Genomic DNA, 27,756 nt, shown 5'->3' on the forward strand with positions numbered 1-27,756 from the left:
TCTGTCTGCACCAATTTAATGTGACTGAAGAATTGATGCTAACGTTTATCATTAAACTGGACATGTCACCCATCCATATCTGGGCAACACATAGACACATAGGACAAACTACAGCGCAAACACATGCCAATAGCTTAGCAATTAAAATAAAGTTTGGGTGACCAAATGCCCTCCCATCCCCAGACATGTTCACTTTTCATTCATTGATGGAAATGTTTGGATTTTTATAGTTTCTCAGGGGCTTCAGTTCCTAATTTGACTTGTGCGATGCATGAAATACAGCAGCTTGTCTTTTATTTGTGGTTAGATGTTATCCGTTCATAGACAAAACTGACAGTGGACTGCCAGCGCTGCAGCTGATGTTGTGCATGGCATCCCAAAGATCTCACATGGACACAAAATTATTTAAAAAGCTGTGCAAAGGGAAACTTCATCTATAAAATTGACAGAGGAAGATATTTTTTCAAATGTTTTTCTTATACTGCTGCTCTTTTGTTTTTATTTGTTAAATTTTGGCCAGGTTAATCTAAAAAGTGAGCTACTATTGTCACAGGTTAATTTTCTAAACTATAAAAGACTAATAGCACGAATGCGCCAATTTGAAAAATCAATATTGATATCCGATTATCAAATAAAGTCTATATTTCCATACACTTTTGACACTGTGTAAAAGCAACCACACCACCGACATTGCGTCTCTATCTCGGTTAAATTCACCATAATCCTGGGCTGCATCACTATCACTATCATATAACCAAACAAATACCACATGGCCTTCCCTCCTAAAACACATACTGAAACATTAAAAACATAGAAATGAACATCTGCTCTTCATATTGACCTAGTTTTACTGATTGGATATTTATATTTGATTTGAGTCAAAGACAGAAAGAAATTAAGTGTAATGAGGTATTCTGTTCTTCATCCGGTTTAAATATCATTTTGTTTTACCACCTGTGTGAGTGCAGCTCAACCCTCCTTGTACTTTGAAAAACACCACAAAAGAGCTTCCAGTACTTTTGTGAAGTATGAGTATTCTAAAACGTGTGGGATTTAGCAAAAAGCAATTACAGTAGGTTATTATATTTGGAGATGTCTTGTATTACACTATGGTGTAGTGGCATTGAGCTGTTCATGCAGAGAAAACCTGCTGCTTGATCTATGTTGCAAAGTAGAATGGGCAAAGATTTCAGTTTCCTCATATGAAGATGGATGAAACACACAATGAATGACTTTCAATTATAATTACAATTGAAATGTGAACCTAACTGTTCACATTTTTTATGTGCAAAAGGAGATCTGGGCTTATTTTCCATCTGTTCTAGTCTGCATTGGTCTGTCGCATAAAATGCATTCAAGCTTGAGGCTGTAAAGTGACAAACCATGGTAAACTTAAAAGGGTATGCAGACTTTTGCAGAATATTTTTAAGTTTTGGTGTGTTTTCAATTGAGCTTTTTCTGTTATTGGGCAAATAAAATGGAAAGTGTCTTTGACACTATAGGCTTAAAGCCCAAGCTAAATTTAATTTCGGATGCATGTGCTGTTCTTGGATTTCCTGAAAACATCTTGTGTGCACCACAGGGTTTCCTTTTTTCTTTCATTTTAGTTTGATAAAAACTGTTTTGAAATCTTTTCTTCAATATTTTCTACATAGTTTTAATGGCTTCAATGAAGGACTAAAAATATTGTTGCCTAAGATTTGAATTTTCCAGATATAGCCATTCAGTCAGGTAGCTGTTGATTTTATTATGTATCAGTAAATACATTTTATTTATATAGCACCTTTCACTGGTCAGAAAACCACAAATGCTTTACAATGAAAACAAACATTAAAAACACAGACGAAAAGCATTAAAGAACTAATAAAAGCTGAATACATATAAGCTATTCTGAGTAAATGAGTCTTCAACTTTCTCTTAAAAGAATCAACAAAACTGCACACAGATAAAGGCAAAGCATTCCACAACCTGGGGGACATTGCTCTGAAAGATTTATCTCCTCTGGTCTTAAAACCAATAAAGCCTTTGACTGGAGGATTTCAGACTGCAAAAAGAGGTGTAGGGCTCTGGAAGGTCAGAGATTAAGGCTGAGGCTTGGCCACAGGGCTCTAAAATGAAATACAAGAATAGGAATTTCAAAATGTACCAGCAGCTAATGTAAAGAGATTGAAATTGAAAAAGTGTATGCTTTCTTTTTTGCAACATTTTGAGCTGTCTGGAGATAACTGAGATCTTTCTTGTTCAAAGTAATAAAAAAAGACTCACTCACATCAAGAGCATTAGTCAAAAAATGCACCATGAAGAAAAAAATAAACATATAAGTAATCTAAAAATGTTAATGTGTTGGCTTGATTTCCAACAAACTGACAGAAATCCAGGGTGGTAGAAAGGCGGATAGCAGTGACACGTGTAAAGACATTTTTAGTCATTTTCTTTGCAACTACCAGTGTGACTTGTAGTCCAGAAAATATGGTAGATCAAATGAAACCACGAACATCCGTCTCTAATTCTGCTTTTGAGAGCAGCCTTGAAGACATAATGGCTGTAACAAAGGATTTCAGATAGAACGGCATAAAAGGTGGGGAAGCATAACCCGAGGTAATGAAAGAAAAGTAATCATGAAAAATGTCCTGAACTTTGAATATGGCAAACTAAACTCACTAAACTCGAATCAAAATCTGTCTCACACTTTAGCTTAGTGTCCTGCAGAGGATGTTTGAAACTCTGCCCGAGAAATACACCAGTCACAAATCCAATTGAAACCAGTTTCACAGTACTATAAAAAAAAAAGGTTTATACTGGCAAAAATAAAATCTTTGTGTCTAATTTAATGTTTGGATCCCTCTTTTGTGCCTTGCTATAACACATCTAATCTATCCTCCATGCTGAGAAAGTTGATGCACCAAGCTTTTCCATTACACCTGTTTGTCTGATTGAAACAGCATATAAAAAGTACTGCAGTGTCACAGATTTTTATTGTGTACATTATGACAATAACTGCTTACAACACTGATTAAAAAAATGTCAACAAAGGAAAGTTACCTTGGCTCCATCAATGTGTTGATTAGTTCTGACATAAAAGAAAGACTGGAAATACCTGCACAGAGATGTTTGATAGACTGCTAAACATTGTAAACAACAGCATTTACCAGTATTAAGGTTTCCTGCTAAGTATCCTGCTGATTTAAAATAATATTAATCAGATACAAGATTTTCTAGCCCCATCTTTATTAACTCAAAAGATTATAAAACAGTGTACATGTCTTTGCTTTTTATTATTTTCTTTTCTTTCAAATAAGCTTGTATCCTTACATTTTTTTTTTTGTTCTAATTTTTTTTTCTCCGAAGAGTTCTGCAGCGCTATAGGCTTGTATTTCTGACAGTAGGCAGACAGGAAAGAGGGCGAGGAGAGGGGGGAAGACATGCGGCAAAGGTCGCCAGGACCGGGAGTCGAACCCGCGACGTCCGCGTTGAGAACTAAAGCCTCCAAACAAAATAAGTGGAAAAATCTTTGTCTTTTCCAGGTACATTTTAGATCTCAATCAATCAAAGTAACTGTTACCTTCAGTTGTTATAAAAAGTTGCTATTTGCATAAAATATGATTTAAAAGAAATTTTACCTCATATTGTAAACCTTGAAATTGGCCATCTTGTTTCTTTGAGAAGCTCCTGCTCTTTCTAACACTCCACCTTCAGCAAGTCATCACAACATTGTTCCTCTATTAACTCTTTAAGATGATTCTTAGGAGCAGGCAGAAGTTTGGAAGCTGGGAAACTGCAGCTTTGAGGTGCAGTTTTGTCGAAAGCGGCATTTGGATCCACCAGGCGTTTTGCACAGCTGAATGGTTGCAAATGGACTAAAGGATTTCTCAAACATGCAAGAAAGAATCAAGGCGACCCTCAGAGTATGTTTTTGTTGAGTGAATAACATCATAACGTGATGTGAAGCTCAAAAAAGTTGATTTAACATAATTCTACCCATTTCGTAATAAGCAGATTAACACAACTTCAAAACCAGTTGACCATAAAAAATACTTTTCAAAGAATCCTTTGGTTATTTTTGGCTCTAGTAGCCTCTGTTCCATAGATTGACAGGAAACAAGGCTGTTGGAAAACATGTGGCAAAACATGAGGGCGGGTTTGAATCAACAGCCCAGGATTCAAACCCGTAATGGCCCGCTTTACGGGCCCACATCAGTCAGATGTTCAACATTCGACTGAAGTTTCTCAGGCATGAGTGGAAGCTGGCATTAGGTCATGAAACTTTCCTGGTGTTCTGACCATGAAAGACCCTGTTAGCTTCCAGTTTCATTTGATTAAAACTTTAAATAACTGTGGTAAGAACTCTTAGCCTTTATTGTGTCCACTATTAGCCAAACCATGCACCGTGATTCACACTGAGGATGTGTTTATGAGGGAATTTTTGTGTGTGTCTCCTCTTTGACTTGAATAACAGTTTGTTTTATTTTTTGTTTTTATTCTGTAGTGCTTTAGAAATAAGGATCACTGAAAACACTAAAAAAGTAACGACTGTTTAATGTCTGAACTGTACCTAGCTGAAAAGGGTAAGCTTGTACAGCCATATTTTATTGCCCATCATAAAAGAAGTACTTCTAAGAGCTTTTTTTTTTTTTTTTTGGTTTGTTTTTTTCAGAAGGCGGCACCAGGCACTTGATTGGAGTGCTGCAGGCGAGGGAGAATGCTGCTGCCAGGACAGAAACGCAAACAGTTACATCACATGATGCCAAGAATAACTGCAATAACAGGGCATGATCTGGGAAAGAGACACAAATGGGATTATGACAAACATGTTTTTCAGGGAATGCTAATTTATTCATACATTTTGTGACTGATTTAACGTTTTAAGAAGTGTGATTTCCAAGATGTCCTACTGTTTCTAGCTCTTTCAATGACTCTAATCTAAACACAGCCTGAGGGATGTGCTAGAGGACGTGGTTGATAACAGCTGCATTACCACCAGTTGTAAATCTGGCTTTTATTAAACAATTACTTATTAGAAAAATCCTACAGGTAGTTTATTGAAGACCTGTTTTAAATTTAGCCTTATTTTATTGACTCAAATATGAATACTTGACTGAAATAAATCATGAATGAAAAGGATCAGATTATATTGACTATCAATGCTACCTCAATTCATTTTAATTTTCAAATTTTTCTTAAATGCAGAAAGAGATTTAGATTGTTTTATCTCACTGTCAAGATTGTTCTATAAACTTTAACTGAAATCCATCATTTCAGTTAAAATCGAAATCTTTTGAGTATCTCAGTGGATTTTAAATTATATTTGCCTTTCATTAGAAGATTTATTCTGCTGTTTGTAGCAATTCACTCTTCTTTTCATGTTAAGAAAAATTCTACCAACATGATAAACTACTGCTAAATAAGATGCTTTTAAAGCTGCATAGAATATTATGGAGAAAATTCAAATTGATTAGATGAAAGTGTCCATTTTTTGTTTCATTTACAATAAGTTTTGATTAATCAATGCAAAATTCCCCTTAAAATTGGGCTACTGTAAATCACATAGAAAAACCTTACAATGAGAAGCAAAATACTCAGTTAATGCCTTGTCATAAACATTCACTTCTTTTATTAATTCTCTATAAAACTAAATATAAGGCTGCACAACATGTGAGGTGAATTATAATCCATTCAGAAGTCAACAAAAAATCTAAAGAAGGCTCCTGAGAGCTTGTAAATTCTCCACCATGCACAACATTTATTATTGAAAACTCCTGCAGGGTGCCAGCCTAAACACTTAAAAATTAACCGGATTTGATGGAGAAAAATGTTTTAGTGGATTTATAAATCTTCTTTTCAAAATCAGCAATTTGCTGTTTGATTTGATTTGCAGGTGATAACATCGGTTTGGCAGACTTCATTGGAGAAACCCTTCAGAACCAGCCTGTGATTTCATCTTTTCTCAATGAATGCTGTAAGTAATTCTCATTATGTTTCAGTTTGTGCTTTCTTTATGCATCAAGTCAAATATTCATTAGGTGGGAATTCTTTCTTAAAGTCTATAGAAATCTTTGGGTCCAGTTTGTGCAGTTTTAACATCTGCATGCAAAATGCTCTGGGCAAGCTTTCTGCTAACCTTCAAATCCCACTTCTGTGCAGCTTGTGAATCAAAGCCTAAAATTCCTCAAAAATAAAGGCAGTGCTGACACTAAATGCTGAGATAAAGTCAAATTTTTGCTTCACTGTGTTTGGCCTCAGTGTGACTGACAGATCCTAATCTCCCCATTTAGCAGCAAGCGGGGGGTGCCTACTCAATCCCCGGGGGTAAAAAACTCCAGCAAGCTGCAGACACATGAAACAAATGTTCTGGATCAAATGACTCATAATTTGTTTATGCTGCTTGCCCCTCAAACACATCTAATGCTCCTGTTGGCCACTACTCATATGGATTGCATCAACAACTACTACCACAAACAACATTGAGGCCAAAACCATATTTATCAAATACAAGGCAATATCAAAATGATCTGGTTCAATTTTAAAAGAATGCCTTTGTTTAAAAATGTGTACATAGTTTGTCAAAAATGCTTGGAATGATTGAATTTCAGTTTGACTTCATTTTTGTAAGTTATTAACTTTACAAACAGAAAACAAAATCAAAAACTTGTACTTTACAAACCCATAATTTACCAAACAAGTAATAGGCTGCGGCCAAGGCTCATCCCCTCTTCATGAAGCTGGTACACATGCACATACTTATATTAAAATATGCATGTCTACACAAATATACACATACATCACTTACATAGGTTACACACTATGTAAGTGCATAATCGCATAGCCTTTTATTATTTTACATTTCAAGGCTCTTTTAAAGTTCAGCAACAAAGGACTTAATTTTAGGTCGTCATTCAATTCATTCCACTAAGTCACGCCAATAACAGAAAAAAAAATCTAAATCTTACCTGATTCTTGTCTTCAATATGTTCTTCTAATATACGCAAGTCTCTCCAATTCCTTATATACTCTATGTGCTGCTAGTTTTGCAGGAGTACCCGGAAAGTTGTGACTGCATCCAAACAGACATCAAGTGTGTGGAAGTCAACCTCGAAGATGTTCCCCTGGTTTCACCAAATGTCACATGGCTGTAAGTTCAACACTCTTAATCCTGCTGAACTTCTTAAATGCCTCATATTCTGAAGAGAACTATATGTTCCAGGAGCTGAATCGTTACAAAAAGTTTCTAAATGCATTGATTTCAAAGACACACATTTTTGTTTTCTGTTTTCAAGCAATCATGACAATTATTGGCTTTGAGTTTACCTGAGTAAATTTAAACATTTTCAAATAAATGAATACTAAAAAGTCCTGCTTGGTGAACTAAATACATAGTTGTGATATATTTTGTGGGAAAAACTGCCAACAGTTTGTTCTTTAAAATAGAGTGTTCACTGCTTCAGAGCTCTAAATATAATTTTGACCAAATGTTTGTTTTGTTCACTGTCTCTGCATTTTCTACTGCACTGTCAAATTGGATTAATTTGATTTCTTAAATTATCCCTTCTTTTCCACCAAGTGGATGCTCAAAAATGAAGGTTGTTTTTCTTTGTGACTTTGACATCTTTTTCTTAAGCGCAATTAATTTAAAAGATCATTTTAAAAATAAAGATTTCGAGGGTAGGCTGGTTTTACTGGGGCAGGGAAAAATGATTATTTGTTTATGTGTTAATAAATATGATTTGTAGTACAATTATATTAATCTTCCCAATGACAAACTGGAGGCTACTCTGCCTTTCTTTTCTCTCAGTCATTCAGTTCTGTCTGCCAAGTGCCGTTTGTCCCTCAGACTGTCATTGGCTGAGTCAGTGTCCTGTGAGGTGAATGAACTTTGAACAGATGAACAGTCATGAGAATGAGTCACATTTTCACCTCAATATGTACTGAGTGCTCAGTTATTAGGCAATTTGTTTTTCTTAGAGGATTAATTTTATCACTGAAAACTACAGAGCTCAAAGTCAACACAAAACGTTAATAAACCTCCAACCTAATACTGTAAGAAAGTAAGGGTAAGGTTTTGGCTAGGAGAATGTATCATTTAATATTTCCTTTAATGTTGTTGTTATGGAGTGAATTATTTTCATGCATGCGCTGCATAAAAACTATGTTTGGTTTTTTTTCCCTTGACCACTCCTTGAGGTTCTTGAGTTCACTGTTTCCTAAAACCTGGAGGTGGATTTAACAGTAGGCTTTAAGTCTGCCTTCAATCTGGGAAGGTTAAACCAGCTCATATTTAATAATAACAACTCATACCAGCTGCACATCTGGTCCATTTGTGAATCCTTTTATCTAGTCCAGTGGTGCCCAAAGTCGGCCCTCGAGGGCTTGCATCCTGCATGTTTAGGATTTCTCCCTGGTTTAACGCACCTGCATCCAATGATGGCCTAAGAAGAACACTGACATGCTGAAAAGGTTGTTGGTACCACCAGAAGGAGAGAACGTGCATGATGCCGACCCTCGAGGACTGACTTTGGGCAGTCCTCGAGGGTCTCTCATCTCATTTAGGCTCTCATCTCATCTGTTCTAAAATATTTCTTGGCTTGGTCTTGACACTTTGACTTTTGTGTCTTGATTGGATTTGAGCCTTCTTCATCCTGTCCATGTCTACGAGCACTCAGGAGTCTTTTCAAAAGATGTTTTTCAACTTTTGACTTTTCAGACTCAGTGAAAATCATTTAAATTTATTAATATACCACATTTGAATCAACAGTTGTTGTGCAAACAACTGCATATTTAAAACGACCAAATTTGACAAAAACAAATGAAAGATGCAACAAAATTTGAAGGAGCTATTTTTAGTATTTTCCATTTCATCCCCCAATCAAGTAACTGTTACCTTCAGTTGTCACAAACATTGTCTATATACCAGTGTTGTAGTCAAGATCACCTAACCCGAGACCAAGTCAAGACCAATAAAATGTGAAATATGATCAAAATCGCTAATCAAGGGCCGTGCTTTTTTTCATCACAAATTCTTATGTCATTATTTCCATGATGCTGCTTAAAACCAGTCTTATGAGTGTTGGACTGAGAAGTAGTTTGTATACTAAGCTCAGCAGATTTCACCAGGTGTTTGCTAATTGCTGCTGCCACTAGTCTAGAGGGTTGAGTGGGGATTGAGTGAGGGTGGGGTGCTCTGTGAGGTGAAAAGCTTGTTTTGTATGAGCAAGCATTTTTTAATTGAAAAGTTTAAGTTTATTAAACTTGTTGGTTCAATAACTAACTAATTTAATAACTAGTTAGCTATTAATTAATAATGGATGTCAGGGGAGATGTATGAAATATGGATGAAAGAATCAAAGCAACACACCATGCATCATATGAAGCTCAAAAAACTAAATTCTACATAACCTCCTGCCGCCCCTCCTGGCTCATACTTTCATCCTTTTTTACTTGAGAAAGAAATGATATGGCGTCACCAGTAAGAATTGATTCTTATTATGAGTCAAATAATACAATTGAGTTTTCAAATAGGTTTTGAAAATGTCTAATGTTGGAGAGGACCTGATGTGAAGAGGCAATTTGTTCCACACTTTAGGATCAGTCATAGAGGATTTGAAAATTAATTTCAAATCTGTCTGCCAGCCAGTGTAATGACGCTGTTATGGGAAATATGTGGTCTTGCTTGCATGTGCTAGTTAGTGACAATGCTGCAGAGTTTTTTGTCTACTGAATAAAGACAACTAGTCACCGAGATGATTTGAAGGGGAGGATAGCTCTCTCAAAGTCTGAAACGAATGAATTTATGTTTTCTGTTTTAGTTGTGCAAGTAACTTCAGATGTAAAAAAAATAGCTTTGATTAGAGCATTTCTGAGTCAAAAATCACTTCCACACAGTTGTTTTTATACATTTCTAAAGGGTCAAAATCATAGAGGTTACAGAGACTAAACACAATAATCTTTCAGAATATTTTTCCTGAGAAACAGAAGTTGTCTAATTATCATAAACACCCGGATATAGATCTTTCCACTTGTGCTACAGCTTCCCTCATTTCACAGCTACACATGAACTAACATAATTAAATCCAATAAGTATTCAAATTGATACAGCTTGAATTTGAATAATATGCATAAAGAGGATATTTTCAAAATTAATACTTGCTTTTTAGTTGAGCACAGACATTTTTGAAGCCCAGCTTGCTCATATAGTGAACTCCCTATAAGCGTCTTATTTCTCTCCTTTAGTCTGGGCCACATACTGGGCCATCCATCTTCTACCACGTCTGATTTACCCTCTCTTATCAGTCATGGGACAAACATTTCCAGTCTCATTCATCTGTGTCTTTCTCTTTAGACTGTGCCTGTCTTGTAAAATCTGTTATTATGACAGAACTTCCTCTGCTGTCAGACTATGTTCCTTATTTTAAGGTGTTTGGATTCAAAGTTCTTCAAAACTAATCATAAAGTTTACTTTACTTACCACTGTTTATTTTTGTTGATAACTGAACAGATGAATATGGCACCTTCCACCATCTGGAAATTGTCCCCAGGAGGAGCCAGACTTGTGGAGCTCACTGCTTAAAGAGATAATAATCCATCTGTACAAAATTGTGATTTGAACATGAGAAAAAAAAAAGATCTTTGACGCATTCTTACTCTCATTATTTTGTCATCTAGCAAATAGAAATTATTTTGGTAATTCTAACTGACTTAAAACAAGAAAAGTCTTGTCAGATTTAAATTCATACAATGAAGAAAAAAATTGTTTGCATTATTTCATTTGCATAAACTATATTTGTTAATAGTTTTCACAAAAAAAATGAAATATTGTCATTAGTTAACTGTGATAAATTGTGGTAGCTTTTACTTTGCAATTACATTAAATAATACTGTTACATTTTACTTGGTACTCCCCAACCCTTATAACAAATAAGCTAAGAATGTTTTACAGACTGTAATTTTTACCTGAAATGCTTGAAAAGGTGATCCAGAAAGAATCTCTAAGAATCTACAAAACATTTGAAATTTTAGAGAGTGTGAGTGAAGAACAGGGGCAAAATTCATGGTATAGTTCTCTGCTTAGAGTTTGCTTGTTCTCTTTGTTCAGTCACTTTTAGTGGCCCTTTGGTGTGTTTCTGTGCAAGGTTGTCTGTTGTGTGATAAACTGATGACCTTCAGTATTGTTTCCCCAGTGTCTTATTCACTGAATGCTGGAGATAGCAAAGCCTGGGCATAGAAAATGGATGGATGAGTCTAAGACTGGCCCACTACTTCCCACATCGTGCCAATCACTATAAAAGGGTTGTTATTTCCCATTCAGTGCCTCACTCTCAGTCTAACCCTCCAGGTTACACTCAGAGTAATTTTAAGCACTGAAACTTCTTGCCACTTACTTTTTATTTCTTCACAAGGCCATTAAAAAGCAACAGAGCCAGAGTTAGACGAGCGCCGAGCTCCAAAATGTCCCTCTGCAACTGAACTAACATTTTATTCTGTAATGAGATGTAAATATTATTTATTAGATTATTTGACAGATAAAGGGCACACTATTGAATTTTACTGTAAATGTACCAGAAGGCAACTCTGCAAAAGATGTAACTAAACAAACCAATTACACTTGTTGCAGTAACACTTCTGTGATCAACTTCACAGTTCATTACAAAAGAATTACCTAAAAACTCTGTATGTAATTAAAGCCACAACAGAGAACTGGAATCATGATTGCAAGTGTTTTATTCCTAAATTCACAATGTGTCACTTTCAGAGTATGTTACTTAGTAATCTAGTGAATTTCAGAACAGCTCAGTGTGGGAGAGCTGTTTGAATTTCACTCAAAAGTTCATTAAAAACATTATAATCATGTAAAATAATCCAATAAAACAGCTCATCACTGAATCTCACTATATGTACCTTATGAATGTATGTGTGCGTGTGTATTTATTTCATTTAAGACTAATGTAAAAGGGCATAAAGGTTTGCAAATAGGAAAAAAATGCTAATTCATTTTTAATCACAGTTCGTTAAGACTTAGTCAGAAGTTAGTCTCTAAGCTCAAGGTTTCTTTTACTGATACCAACATTTAGTTTATATACGTCACTCAACCCAGAACAGGAATCAAACCTATAGTTACAGCAAAGAGATACAAAAGATTTCATTCATCCACAGCAGGAATTAGAACAAATTCATAATGCAGAGAAACTAGAGAAACTATTTTAGTTCAACTTTAGAACAAGAATCTAGAGAAACCTACTGGTTTATAAATTACAGACTACTTTTTCTTAAACATGGGTTTATACTTTTTTGTTTTCTTTTTTCTTTTGCTCTTTTCTTCGGTTTGTTGTTTTGTTGTATTAGCACTTTGAATTGCTTTGTTGCTGAAAATGTGCTTTATAAACAAAATTACATTACCTTACCAAACAAGAGCATCGCGCTCTCACTTCAGGATGGCTTCACTGGCTTCCAGTTCAGTTCGGGATAGATTTTAAAACTCCTCTGTTTGTTTTCAAATGTCTTCATGGCCTGTCAGAAGACATTTCTGTCAGATCTTCTTCAGTCATATTATTTCCTCACTTTTTCTCAGGTCAGCAGATCAGTCGTCGTCAGTCTTCCTGAAAAAAAAAGAGCAAGCTGAGAGGTGACTGTTCATTCTCAGTTCCTGCCCCAAAAGTTTGAAATGATTTACCATTTCATTTCAGATGAACTGGGTACATCATTTAATCCCTCACCCTGTTGTCTTTAAAGTGCTAAATGGGGGTCAAGCTAGATAGAGTTTTTTGAGCTTTACGTCATGTCATAAAGTTATTCGCTAATCAAGGGCATAGCAGGAGTGTTGGATGAATGTTTGAGAAATCCTTCAATCTCCAGTGTCAGCTAATCGGGATGCCTAAACGCTTGTTCCCCCAAAGCGCCACATATTTACACTATGTGCCTGGAAAATACATAATACTGCCCCTTTAAAGGTGGGGTAGTATCCATTTTCTAGGCTCATAGTACTAGATTTGCCTGACATCTTAATCTGTTTTTGAACTTTTGCAAACTTTTATTATCAAGTCTTTTAATACAACATTTAAAAAGTAAGAAAAATTGATTATTATCTTAGTCAGAACATTCTTACAAAGAGAAAGAATGAATGTTAGTAACTAAGCCTCTCGTATTTCATTTGAAGTTTGTTTCAGTTTGTAACTAATATCCTGTCCTGGATCAGGCTCCACATGATTTAGCTGCATTTTGTTTCCCAGCAGATAACAATGGGTCATTTGAATTAATTGGAATGGTTTTACTTTTATTGAACCAGAAAAAAACCTCATTTGAGATTGCAAATCTAATTTACAAGGGTGTTCTGGGCTAGACTGTCGCAGAACAAGATAAACAGCAACATATACTGGTAAATGCTGTTGTTTTGGTGAGTACTTGGTGTGATTTGATCCTACGTTTATGAAGCTGAATCACAGAATCATGAATGTTTATAGTCTCTTAGCACCAACAAAACCCTTAAATAGGTCCTCGACATTACAATATTCCCTCTGCAGTTTGTGCTTCATTAGTCATCTTCCAAGAAAGTATCTTCCTTTTGTTATTTGTTCTACCAGCGTTTAAATTAACTGCATTTTCGTTTGTCTTGGTTCATCCGAGGCTAGATCTCTTTTCTTACCTTCTCTTTGGCTGAAGAGCACAATAAAAATCAACCAAGTTTGTGAAATTTTATGTGCTGATATATTTTAGCTTGACAAGCAAAGAAAAAAAAAGAAGGTATTTTTGTAAGGAAGTACCCTTATTTTCTAGCATTTGTATAATTTGGGATTTTTAAAAACATTGCAGATTAATTGACCTCAGCGAGATAAACTGTTGTATTTGTTGTACATAACTTAATGTATATTTGCAGGGCTTTTGTTGCTGCTGATGCTGGAAATTTTGATCAAGCAAAATAAAGTCAAATTTGTCTCGATAAACACCAATTTTTCTTATAACTGGAAATGATCGGCCGCTGACGTTTAGATTCTTTCAAGAAGTTTGACTTTAGTCATCCCTCTGTGTTTGAGACTGCAGAATATTTTGCTCTGAAAGTATAATGCTCCTGTCCTTGAATTATTTAATTTCTCAGACAGTAGACATCTTAAAATTTTTAAGTGCTTCAGAGCTCCAGTTGATGGTTCTTCCTCTTTTATGGTCAAAGAAAATGCTTAAAAACCATTCTGAATAAAAACGCAGGGGTTGTTTATGTGGTTACTCAGAGCTCACAATGCTTTAGTCATTTTACCTTTTTTATAACTCACTGTATTGTAGGTGTCTCCTCATGCCTAATGTGTTCACTGTTATTCTGACGTTATTTGGCTTTTATTACAGGTCCCTGAGGAGCAACAAGATCCAAATTCTGCCCGACTTTGTTTTCTCTGAATACTCTGCACTGGAGAGATTGTGAGTAATTTTTTGCATGCTGCTTCTGTTCCTCACAAACACATTTTACTTATTGGTTTAATGAATCAGAGTTCAAATCTTGGCCTTTTTTAATGGAAACTTAAATGCAAATGAAGGAACACCATAAAGACGGTAATGGAAAATGTGTCAGGATTAAGTGAAGCTATAATGTAAGATGTGACACAATGAACAAAGATTAATTTAGTCTTAAAAAAAAGTCTTAGCTTTTCAACTAAAATAAAATCAACCTGTTTTAAAATGCACCTCCATGTTTCAGCTATATGAGTGCTGCAGTTTCAAAATTCAAATAACTTTAAATCTCTTGTAGGCATTTTTCTGAACAGCTCAAATCAAATGTGTGTAATTTTATAGACCTTTCCTAGCACTACTATATTTGTCTGCAAACTGGCCACACAGATGTTGATGACTGATTTTTAATTACTGTGCATTATGCATTAGGCTTTAAAAGTCACATTTCCACATCCTGGCAAGGTTTTCTGAGGTAATTCTTTTAATACTGAAGGAGCCTGGGGCAAATAAGTTTAGCAGGGAAGAACTGTGACACATAAAAAGCTCTAATACAGAGGGCAAGACGTTTCTAATTACTCTGAACATATGGCGTGAATTTTTATGAAGGAGGGTGTTAATGAAACAACATTGTACATCAGAAATAGATGTTGTTTTTTGTCGTTTTTGTTTGCAAAATCGCTCATGTGGTATATTACATTGTTTTATGTTGGTAACATTCTTATACATAAAATCATAGTGATAGTGATATTCAATTGGGATCATAAGTGAATCCTGAATTTATGCTTTGAGCCACTTGTTTCCAACTTCCATAAATTGTTCCAGACATATTCTGTCTGAATGGATACGTTCAGATGGAAATGTAGTTCATACTTTTCATGCCTTATTTTCTGGATTCATGTTTTTAAAACATGAAAATTAAAATGCAATGATTTAATAAGAGATCCCATTTTGAGATACCATCAGATAATCAGAAATATATTCTGCTGCAGACCCTGAAGAAATGGGAACAACTCAAGGAAAGAGAGATTCTCCCACACACAAAGAAAATTGATACAACATTTTCTCCCTATAGCCTAATTATTGCAATGAAAATGAATCAATCAAAATGACTTACAATATACATTTGAAAAAAGGTTCTCTATGCAAGAACAGATGGGGACCTGTCATCTGTTAAATGGGAAATAATATTTTTAAGGTAGTTGTGCATGAACTTTTTGGAAGGGATTAATTTGTCAGTCTTTGAGATTGTGGGTGTGTTTATATTTTTATTTCTATATCCTATGTTGTGTAACATTTTAACTCGGGTACTCTACCTCTGCATGTCCGTTTGAAATGTTCCTTTATAACATTGTGCTGGATGGTAATTTGTGTTTGGATAGTGGTGATTTTGTTTTGGAAACAAGGCAGTATCTGTCTGTGTTTCTCTCTGTGTATAGAAAGAAGTTGTTTGTTTCTTTGTGCGGTGGAAGTTCAAATAAGAGTAAACTTCAAGACTCAGCCGGTGAAATTAGTTTGAAACTTATTATAATCTTGGCTTTCCTTGGAGGAAACAAGGTAGTTTTTTGGAGAACATGTACTCAACCAGCTCCAATCTCCCACCAAACAATAGTTTTCTGTTCATGTGCAAATATGCAACAGGAGTTGGTACTTTTGTTTGCAAGCACAACATTGCAATCCAGGCACCCAGGCAAAGCATCTGTGTTTTTCAGAGCTTACATAAGTTTATTGGTAGAATAAGCCAAACCTGGTGGAAAAACCTCTTTAATGAAAGCACAGATTTCACATTCTCCACTGTGAAGCAGAGACAGAGAGAGCAATGCTGTGATGGCAGCCTTTTTTAAATGATTTGCTAAAACATTTTTCAGTGCTCATGTTCTGAGAAAAGGTTTAAAACGATTACAACCAGACAGGTTTGTTGATTGTTCACCTGTTGTAAGTTTGGACGAGCACATGCTGCTGTGTGTGTGCAGACACTGCGCCTTTGAGTCACATCTCGCACACTTTAATTATGAGAGATTAGTGGATTTTTGCAAACCTCTTCTGAGCTAAAACAGGGTCTCAGTTTCAGTCTTCATGAAATAAAAGTCATTTCACTCTTCTACTCTGCTTCACTGTTTTGTTTGCAGTCCAGTCTGTTGTCTAGGTGAACCCTGAGCTGAAGTCACCTCCTTTATTTTCAGCACATTCAAGATGATTTGATTGTTTCCACACAAAACTGTCCACCAACTCTCTAAACTCCCTCTTTTGTCTACCTCTGATTCACCCAACAACTGGAAAGTTGTCTGAGTATTTTTACAGACTCTGACTTGAACTGGACGATTGAGATGTACAAAATGATAAGGACTGGTAAAAGTTCTGCTCCTTTATAAAGGCCCCTGTTCTCCAATGACTTTTGTGATCCAATCAGAGCTCTGGTTTATTTCTTTTTCTCTTTATTTCTTTTTTCTCGAACTCAGCCTCCATGGCTTTCAAACTAAAACCCCAATGAAACGATCCAAGATTAATGCTTCTTTTGACCGAGTTTAGTTTTCAATCACATTCTGGATGCTATTGTTGTAGTGGCCAGAAAATTGTGCCCTCAAAGCGCAGTAAAGCTCCAGCAGTAAGAGAAGTAGCTCAGTATAAGGCGATGTAATCATCCAGAATGGACAGATGTTCTGACTCGACAAAAGGTACAGGTACAAAAAAACAACCTCCTGCGTCATTCTAGAGAAAAACGTTCAGAAACTCAGAGCAGAAACGTTCTGATTCCTCCACTGAGTTTGATGATTTGATAATAGTTTTGAAATGTACTGGGTATAAATCAATAATAAGCTTTATTTTTACCTGCAGAAATCAGCTTCATACAAAAAAATTGATACAGTTGCACATTACCACAAAGTTTGGGTGTTTCTATTTATATTTAGACTGTAACTGACAGAAAATAATCTGAAATGACTTTGTACTTGGTCTGATTTCTTTTTTATTCTGGAGCAGCAGTTGCTGCTGCATGATGAGCTATTTCCCCGGCAAACTGACACCTCATGAATGATGGAGCTTATTCCGTCCGTGTTTGTTATTTTGATTTGCAAAATCCCCCTTTCCAACTTCCATCTGAAATATGTTCATAGTATAAATGATTTATGGGAGCTGTAGTGCAGCTATTGATTTGAAAATCTGTTTTTGAAGCAGCAACCTGCAGGCAATAGTGACAATGGGAGCTCTATTTTTCTTTGACTGACTTAATTTACCTAAACCCCTCAGAACTTTGCACTGCTCTGGAAAAGGACACAGAAAAAAACAATGGAGGAGAACCCGAGCGTTCAGGACCATAACGTTTCACAGGGTGATGACTTTGGGTCTCACTCTGGAAACATGCTTGTTGATATAAGATATTTTATTAAAAATATATGAAAAAAGAAAAATACTTCCCTTGTTTACTTTTAAGGTCCAACTGTAATCTATTTATTATTTGAAGTAACTGGTTTTGTATAAAAAAGTGGGAAAATGTAGGATTATACCAACACCAAAAACCTTGGAGTTAAAACTTTAAAGCCAAAAATGTCTAAAGTCATATTCAATAAATTTGACTATTCTTTAAAAGATTACTTATTTTAGTAATTTAAATCAGTAGATATAACACATTATACAGTTTATTTACACACTGACATTTTTCATCCTTCAATTATGTTATTATATTATTACAGCTAATAAAAATCTGACATTTAAGATTAGAATATTACATCAACAAGAAAACATTTTTAAAACTGACATTTTTGTTTACCTGCTTAAATGTTGCTTTTTTCTGAAAATGTTGAACTTTGACAACTTTGTAGCATATGGTAATGTCATTAATTTTCAAATGTTTGTTTAATTCAAAACCTCTTTTGGTCAAACAGCTTTTTCTGTGTAAGTTATTTGTATGTGAAATTCCTCACTTGCAGAACTTGAAACTGATTCCAGACCGGTGCATTTTTGGATTAAGACAGAAGGAGTTTCTTAAAGATCGGGTTTGTGGGCATGGTTGACAGTCACCCCATGATGTCTCCATGATGACTCTCGTTTATTGTGGTCCTTAATTTGAGGATTTATGATATGTATGACATTTGGTTTTATGGTTTTTTAATTGTTTTATATTGTTAAAGGCCTGTCAGTGGATGTGCATTGCAAATTAGCTAAGGCTATAAATGTTATAGTGTTCTGTTTTTGTTAATACTTAACACTTGTTGCCATGCAAATAAACAATAAAAGAAAAAAGAAGAGCTTCAAAGTTACTTCAGGATTTAAACTTTAGTAACGTCATATGATAATGCTTTAGGAAGATTGACTGATTGATCCAGAAAAATTTGGAAGTCTGCAAGTGAACAAGAATAATTAAAAAAGATAATTTAAAGACCCATATTCCTCACAGAGAGGAAGTTTTGTTCAATGCTGTTTTACATTTGCAGCAACATGTTCAGGACCTTTGCATTTGTTTCTAATCTGTTACAGAAAAGGAACACTGACATATACTAAGAGTTCAAAACAGTTCAGCAAAATTGAGTTTAAAAATAGAATTTTTAATGTCCAAAATGTATGCATCAGTTAGATAAAACCTTTCCTCCATGCCACTCTTCCAATAAAAGCCACTTAATATCTGGCATTAAAACCTAATCCAAACAGCTGCTATAAACATCTTGAATCAATTTAGACCTTCAACTATTACTACAACGAAATCAGTGCTCTAAACATTTGGTGTTTAACATTTTCAAACTGAATTTTCAAAACGCTTGTAGTTCAACTTGTCCTAACGTCACACAGAAATGTAAACTTGTTGCTGTCCAAATTAACTCATTTTTACCTTTCTCTGCAGAACCAGTAGCCTTGTCTCTTTTTTATGTTTCTGTGAATCTTAAAGGGTCTTCATAAAAGTGAGTTTTTAAAAATGAAGATGAAATATGTATTTTGTGCTTCATTCCTCAAACGTTTTTTCTAAAAATATGTCCACAAGTGCATACATTTATTGTGTGAAATTTGTCTTGATTACAAGAAGAAAGAATAGATAGAAAGGGAATCTTATTGAACATCAGCGCATTGAATGTCTCTCTGTGGGGGATGTGTGCTGTCTGATTTTCTCGAATCAGACAGCCTAAAAGTTAGGCAGGACTTTTGCTGCATCATAAAAAGGTAGAAAGTTAAAAAGCAGTTTGGGGAAGTTCTGATATTTGGTTAGAGCTCAGGGTGACTTTCCAAGAAAGCTGAATAAGCCAGATCCTCCCTTTGGTATTTTTGAAAAGGATAATTGGAGGTGAAAAGAAAAGAGAAATGTATCAGAATTCTGCATGTAGAAACTGAAGGATGAGATGCTATTATGCTCAGGCACGAGGTTGGACTGAGAGGGACTAGACATGGTCTCTTTTCTAAAATGTAATAATTTTGTAATTCCTCAACAGATATGCACCTGCCCACATCCCTTTCTTTTATCTTTCCTGTCACAACGCTGCTTCCTTTCACTATAACAACTTGTTTTTATAATTAAATGAGACATTTGTGCACCAACCACAAAAAAGATAAAAAAAAAAAAAGATAAACAAAGAAAGTAATTCCAAAACTAAAGTTTTAGTTTTTGCAGAAGTCCTTCATATGGAAAAGGTCTGGCTGCACTGAAGTCTGTGTTCTGAAGTGCAATGCAGTTAAACTGCTTCTTGGAAAGACTTTATTACTATTTCTTTATCTTTACCATTGTCATAAATGGATTCAGGAGAACATTTATCTATTTTTAACTACACAGCTTCTGGTGGACTAGATTGCATCACATAACATTCTGCAGCACATAAAAACTCATGATAGGTTGATGCTATTACGTAAGTTAGCGTGTGATACTGGGATGCATAATCTATCACTGTTGATCAGGATTTATATACCGGTACTTTAATCTACGGCAAGTGGATGCAATAGTCCACCACTATTATTGTTTCTGTTCACATACTATTCTCTGTATTTTATAAGATTAATTTTGTTTTTTGGTAGGACTGCTGATAGTAGTGATGATATGGATGCAAACTTTCTCAGCTGTGAGCAACTTTGTGGCTCTAATGTAACCAGACAAAACAAAGCACACAAAACTTCGGTGTACTCTTTTGGTGGATATAAAAAATGCCCCATACTGGTTATGGTCTGAATTTATAGTTTCTAAAGTTTATTGAAGGAGCAGTGTTTTATTTTTAATGTGTCAGATATTTGATGTTTTATGCAATTCATTTCATACACAGAAAACATTGTTTAGCTGCAGTTTTAGAAAATGTATGTTCTCTGTTCTCAGATTTCTACAAAACAACAGCCTCCAGTTCATATCAAAACACGCCTTCAGTGGACTATACAGTCTTAAAAAGCTGTAAGTATCTTGGTCACTTTATCAAATGCTATTAATCTACCCAGAACAGCTACATTAATTTTTTTGGATTGTACTTAATATGCTTATTTTATAATTTCCAAATTAGTGGGAAGTAAACTTTTCCTCTCTTCTTCAGTGAAGCAGCAGATAGTTATTTATTGTATGAACAGATACACTTTGGGTCAGGCTCAGGTTATAAATATAAACTAACTGTATTCACAAGCAGTTGTGAATGAATGGGTCATTTTCAAGAGCTCAGTGAATTCTACCTTGCTACTAAGTTAGGATATCACCTGAGCAGTAAAACTATTTGTGAAATCTTTCCACTAAACATTTCACAGTCAACTGTGGCATCATAAAGCAAAAGCAACAGCGACTCAGACACAGAGTGGTAGGTCAGAAAAATCAGACGTGGCTCATGCGAGGGTGCAATGTGTGCATAATCAATTTCTGCAGTGTCGGCTTCATGTGGCCTTTTAAATGAGCTCCAGACCAGGGTGCAAAGAGGTTCATGGGACAGGAGAATCGCCTAAATTAAAGATTTAAGGATGGCAGTCTCAACAATACATGTTGCAAATGTCTGTGTATGAGGAAATCTTGGAGACTTTATAGAATATCATGTCTTAGTACATCTTAGAAGCACGTGGGTCTCTTGTTATGAATCGTCTAGGATTGCTGAGATCAGAATTGGGTCAACCCTTCATATTCACTTTCAGTTTCAAGCACTAATGCCTAATTGAGTGAATCTTAATTAGTACTTACAGAGTGTCTTCATAGTGTCATGTTGTAAGAAATTAAGCAGTGTTATTTTCCAGTTATTGCTGCGATATTAATGGAAAAGTTGTGAAAATTCTGCATGCTGTTGATCTGTACACTGAATGCTGTACACTTTCAATGAATCTGTCAACGTGGCTTACTTAATGATCAAGTTATTTAAAATACACCTTCAAATGTGGAGGAAGGTGAAATGGGAACATCAAGTTCCCAAGGCAGTGAATCTTTTCTTCTGCCATTTAATCACAATCCAGATGCACAGTCTAAAGGAGGTGTTAGATTATCAAGTGCAATGCAAAGATTTGGATAAACAGGTGTAAATGACACTGCCACAAGACTTTTGAGCAGTGGAGACGTTCTCTGGTGTAATAAATCACACTTTTGCATTCTGTGGATGAGACTGGGTTGGGTTGTTGGCAGAAGAAACTGACTTGCCAGACTGAACTGTAAGAGTCAGGCAAAGTCTGGTGGAGGACATTGTGTGGTCCACAGTTTTTATTTGGGGGTTGGACTCCTAATTCTGTGGCATACAAATTCATTTTGTGTAATTTCCTGATTTTTACCATGTGAGAATTATTTGGACATGGTCCTCTTCTTTTCAATTTTATTTCAGCTACTAGAGATGAAAATTTGTGGGCCAACTCTTTAATATAACAAAGTATTCAGAGTATGATGTCATTAAAATTCATCTGAATTTAAACATAAGCATCCTGTTACTTTTGGTAATATAGTACTTATATTGCGACATTTATTCATTAAATAAATGTAATGAATACGGTGATTTCATAGATTTTATTAGTAAGTAGAAACGTGAGCTCTCAGGAGGAAGCAAGCACATTACAACTTTAGTTATTTTACCCAAATAAGGACTGCAAGCCTGTTTGAACTGTGACCCTTTTTCAGAATCATGATTATGGCTCCTCTGTAGTAAAACAGGAGAATAGCCAGAGTTCAGAATCAATCCTAAGCAGGAATATCAGTTTTCAGAAACCAAAGACCATCAAAACACATAGCCATAGTCAACAAGTCATTACACTAATGCTATTTTGAGATTTAGGCCTGCTGACAATTGCTCACAATACTTGATCATTTAGTCTTTCTCTGACCTATCCTCTAAGTCTGTGTTTCCTCCTCTCAGGTTTCTCAGCAACAACCTAATATCCTCCCTGGGTCCTGGTGTGTTCAAGGATCTGAGTCAGTTAGAATGGCTGTGAGTATCACATATCATTTTTACATAATAAATACACCCAAGTTTGCATCCACTTATTGATATGACTTGATATGAAGCATTCTTTTTAAGGGTTCAAACTAAAACCACAACAAAAAACAAAACCAAAGAAAAACCAACAGTACATTTATTGAACAGATATCAATTTAAAAATACTTGCAAAAATAGTAGTTTATTTTTCTGAATACATTTTAATAGTATTTATGTTGCAGTTGAAAACAAAATAGTGCATGAGAGTAATATATAACTTTCACAACTACTAACATTTAGCTCGATTTTCCTTTGACGTTATATAAAGGTGCATCCTCTTGAGCGTAAATAATCAAACTAAACTGAGGCGTTTGCCAGCAAGGAAACTACTTTTTGCTCAGGCATTAATGTTAAATAAGACAAGGGTTGAAGCTTTGGAGCTTCTGCACCAAAAGGTTATTTTAGAGGATAATTTTAGACCAAAACATGTTTTAACATGTGCCATGCATCTCTTGGGAACATCCTTTTGTGTCCAGATTCAACCCCTCTGACCTAAACTGCTTCTCTAAAATGTGGAGATAGTGGCTTTAGTGATTAACAACAGCAACCAAGGGATCACCAAGGCTCAACCCTATCATAAAATGTAGGATCCTGGGACGTGCGGCCATTGTACACACTAAAGCAAACATTGGCATGGACTAAAACTGAAAAATAAAAACCTTCTTCAAAAAAATGTTTTGGCTTCTCTGGAAGTTTCTCAGGAAGAATTGAACAAATATCAGCAAGAGTGATGTTATGTATTTACATACTCATTCCACAAACAATTCAAATAAATAATTTATGGCCAAAATAAATTACATTCATGCAGATAATGAGCCAATGTAAACCTCTGACTGGAGCTGTGTATGCTTGAAACATAAACTGTACCATTTTAGAGAGCAAGTGTCATGTTATCTCAATATTTATGAATCGTTTTTATGATTTTAAATAATCATTTGCATTTCTGATTTCCTCAGATGGTCTTAAAACAACGAGAACTAGTTGAGATGTTGTATTGCTAACTTGTTTTTCTGTAGTTGCACAAATAGTCTTTTTTTGATCTCTTGATTTTAATTTTTTCATTTTTTGAGACAGAGATGTTCCTACAACCTAGATTAAACTGCACTGGTCTCTTGAGAGTAAATGAGAATGATGAAGTACATTGTGTTTTGTTCTAGTGTTCACATGAATGTGTGTGGTATTCCTACTCACATTGTACAGCTGCATCGTTCAGTTTGAAACAATCCAGTTAGCCACAAATAAAGGAAGTGCTGCTCCAAATCGAAAGGAGAAAAATCAGTTGACTAGCAGAAGTGGACAACTGTCTTTAATTAAAGATTTACAGAGAACCAAACTTGGTGTTGTTTTCTATTGATATGAAATACATATCAACATTTCCAAATTAGCTCCAGAACAATTCATAGACAGCTTTTACTAATGGCAGCATAGTCCATCAGTAAAAGCTAATGGACTTTTACTAATGGAAAAGTCCATTAGTGAAATACGGTATTTCACTAATGGTTGATGCACTATCACCATTAGGTTGATGCACTATTTTTGAAAGTTGTACAAAGTTAAATATGTGTTTTTGCAAAATGTAAAAACACAAGACCACATTCAAATAACTGGGTACTAATTATGTAATCATTTTTTCTGCCAGGATGTTGGATCATAACCCACTTAGCAGTTTGACTCATGAGACGTTCTTTGGACTTCGTTCGCTCGTATTTCTGTGAGTCTGTTTTTATTGTTCATTTAACATCGTGATACGGATCTGCACCAGTTTGATGAAAAAAAAGCATCGCCTATGGGATGTGAACTAGCTAGCAGGATTGGTATGATGCTTTGGGTAATGCTATCCTGGGAAAGTTTAGGTCTCACCAATTATGTGGACTTTGCTTTGACACACATCGTTTAAACAAGTATTGTTGATGACAAAGTAAAACTCAGGGAAAGAGTTTTTACTGACAGCAGTAATCTTATAAAAGTATGTCTCTTACAACATGTTTAAAGGAATGGTGTAGCATGGTAACAGGTACGTCATAATAAATTCAGAAATGCATTCGATGAAATGCCTTTCTCAAATTAAAAGTATATTTTGAAAACAACGTACGCAGGAATAATACATGTTTTTCATTAAATCCCCATTTTTTATAGAAAACATAACCTTCTAATTTTCTAAGAAATTAAATGTGGTGTTTACATTTCAGGGGTGGGCAATTCCAGGCCCCGAGGGCAGACTCCTCCAACTTTTAGATGTGTCTCTACTTCAACACACCAGAGTCAAATATTGAGGTCATTGGTAGGACTCCGGAAAACTTGACTGCACTTAGGAAGTGATTCAGCTATTTGATTCAGCTGTATTGGACCAGGGAGACATTTAACTGGCCCTTGAAGACCAGGACTGCCCACCCCTGAATTAGCAGGAAATCACTGTAATTAAAATAAAGTCTTGAAAAAATGATGCTGTATTTGCACAGGAACAATTTTAAATGGTCTGGTTTGATTCTCTAACACAGGTTCCATATTGTAATATCAAAAGCAACTAAAATTAACTGTTTCAGCCATTCATGTGAACACTAAAAACATCACTTTCTTCACTTATGTCAACATTTCTCACTTCTCATCCTCAGGGACCACAGCCCTGCAGGTTTCAGGTGTTTCCCCACTCCTGACCTGAATAAGTAGGTGATTAACATGCATGTGCAGCCCTTGATGGTTGGCAGAGGAGGTCATGCAAACATTTAAATCAGGTTTTCTGGAACAGAAACGCATCTAAAATATTCAGGGCAATGGTCCCTGAGGACTGGGATTGAGCAACACTAATTTAGCTATTCTCTTGTCCCTAACAGTTAAAGTCCTTTTTTTATTTTTTCTGTGCAGATTTAGATCAACAGCTATGAATATTAAACCCTTCCTCAGTTTCACAGAGCAGTCTTGATCCAATCAGTGGTCCTCCGCACAGCAGCAGAACCTTCTGAGGCGTGGCAAAGGATGTTTATCCAGCAACTCACCAAAAAACTGTTGACAGATCCAGGGTGGAAAAAGCTTTTTGCTGCATAGTTGTCTTAAAAACACCATCGGTGTTGATCAAAATGACATTTCCACCTGCTGCCACATGGGTGTTTGAAGGTATCTGAATGTGGCTATAAAGGGCAACAGACGGTGGCCGAATATGCTGCATGTTAGAAAATACGACACTTTTGATGTACTTTCGAGTAAGCAACCCACACCAGCAACAATTGATAGCTGACTGATGCTCCGAAACAAAATGCTCAGTGAAGCTTTTGGACCATATAAAATAATTTCTTCCTCCAAAGGAGAAAACCCAATAATCTGTTCTGTCTTGCTTCATTTCAACTTGATGTGCTACAATTAACTCATTTTAACTGATTATAATCTTGATTTACATTCTTAATTCCTCTACAAGAGCTGCCATCAGGATAACTGGAATACTCTGTGGCAGTGAAGAAAACTTCCACAGGCTACAGTTCAAAAAATGACCGATTGGAAATTATGCATTTATTGAATTTAATGGTCAGATTATTCTTATAACTAAACAGCCTCTGGCAAATGATCTGCTTGGAGACGCCATGCCATTTCTCATTGGTAACATTTTTTCCAATACAAAACTACCCTAGCATGCAGGAGTGTTGGAGAAAAGAATCCATTATGAATATGTTTTATCCATACTTTTATGTCTAGCTCAAAATAAAGTCTTTAGAGAAAGTCTTGAAAGCATTCATTGTTGCCAGTCATCTATTTCAATAAAACGTTTTAGGTCCTGAATCAACCCAAACTTTACCAAATCTCAAGGCACTCACAATGTAAATAATTTTTCTGAGATTTAGTGGAAAAAGTTAAAAGCCCTGTTGAGTTGAATGATCCGTAATGGATGTCCTGTTGCAGCACTAAGAGTCTATTCATTAAAGGTGGAACAATGGAAAGGGTGTCCAGCCTATCTCTTTGAGATTTATACAATGTTATTCCCTTATCAAAAACACACCAGGAGTGTTGCTTTGACTCTTTTATCCATGTTTGATGAATACTTGAATCACCTGGAGGAGCCATTTGCGGATGCCTTAACACCTGCTCCTCCAAAGCGCTCCTTATTTCTCCAAAGCTTAGCCTTAACCCTGCAGTCCCCATCTGAGCTCCTTCCCCACAGCACCTCTCCCACACGCAACATAACGGCGACAGCAATAAGCTCCCACAAACCGAACACTCCTCTCCTCTGATCAGTTGTAAACCGTATCAATGCAGAGGAATTGTTGTGATGATGTGCTGAAATGGAGTGTTAAAGGTTGTTAAGGAGACAGAGGCCAATTTCGAGGCATTAGATACGACTATGATGCAAAGTCAACATTCTTTTAAGTTGTTTTTGATTGATACAGCCTTTTCATAACAACTATAGATAACAGAGTTACTTGATTGTACTATAAAATGGTTCTATGTGCTTGGAAAATACATAACACCCCTCCTTTAATGATACTTTCACTAATTTAGTCAGAAAAGGCCAACTGACTTACCTCCCACTGGTTTATCACAACAACTTTTTTATGTGCTGGCAGTTTTAAAGAATGAACCATGCAATTTTTCCAAGTATTTCCAAATATATTTGGAAATATATTTCCAAAAATATAGAACCATTGTCTAGTAGTGCCTAGACAATGGTAAGCATCACAAGATATAACCAAGAAACTGAACAAGATATCAGTTTCAAGGACAGAGGGAAGATTTCTGGAGTAAGTAAGATCAAACTAGATGCTTATTAGAGATCTGATGTGGATCTGTTAGTGTGGATAAGATTGAAGGACACCAACACTAAGTACTCTGACCTACTGTGATTGGGAGATAACCAAAACTACACCGCCATGGAAACTTGTTTTGTTTGTCCTTCACATCTCATTAAGCTTTATGAAAGTCATCTGGGAAATTTCTGATTAAGCTTTAACAGGCAGACAAAAAT

At 35.6% G+C, this 27,756-nt stretch overlaps 1 protein-coding gene across 1 annotated transcript in view; it reads left to right on the forward strand.

Annotated features, from left to right (window-relative positions):
• rxfp2a (relaxin family peptide receptor 2a) overlaps positions 1 to 27,756 on the forward strand; it is an 80,877-nt gene that overhangs the window by 21,293 nt on the left and 31,828 nt on the right. The window contains 6 exon segments of the mRNA XM_055051431.1: positions 5,876 to 5,956; positions 7,024 to 7,129; positions 14,323 to 14,394; positions 20,705 to 20,776; positions 22,689 to 22,760; positions 24,448 to 24,519. Of these exon segments, the coding sequence (XP_054907406.1) occupies positions 5,876 to 5,956; positions 7,024 to 7,129; positions 14,323 to 14,394; positions 20,705 to 20,776; positions 22,689 to 22,760; positions 24,448 to 24,519 (475 nt within the window).

Source organism: Poeciliopsis prolifica, unplaced genomic scaffold (assembly GCF_027474105.1).
Source record: "Poeciliopsis prolifica strain line A6 unplaced genomic scaffold, Auburn_PproV2 SCAFFOLD033, whole genome shotgun sequence".
Taxonomy (NCBI): domain Eukaryota; kingdom Metazoa; phylum Chordata; class Actinopteri; order Cyprinodontiformes; family Poeciliidae; genus Poeciliopsis; species Poeciliopsis prolifica.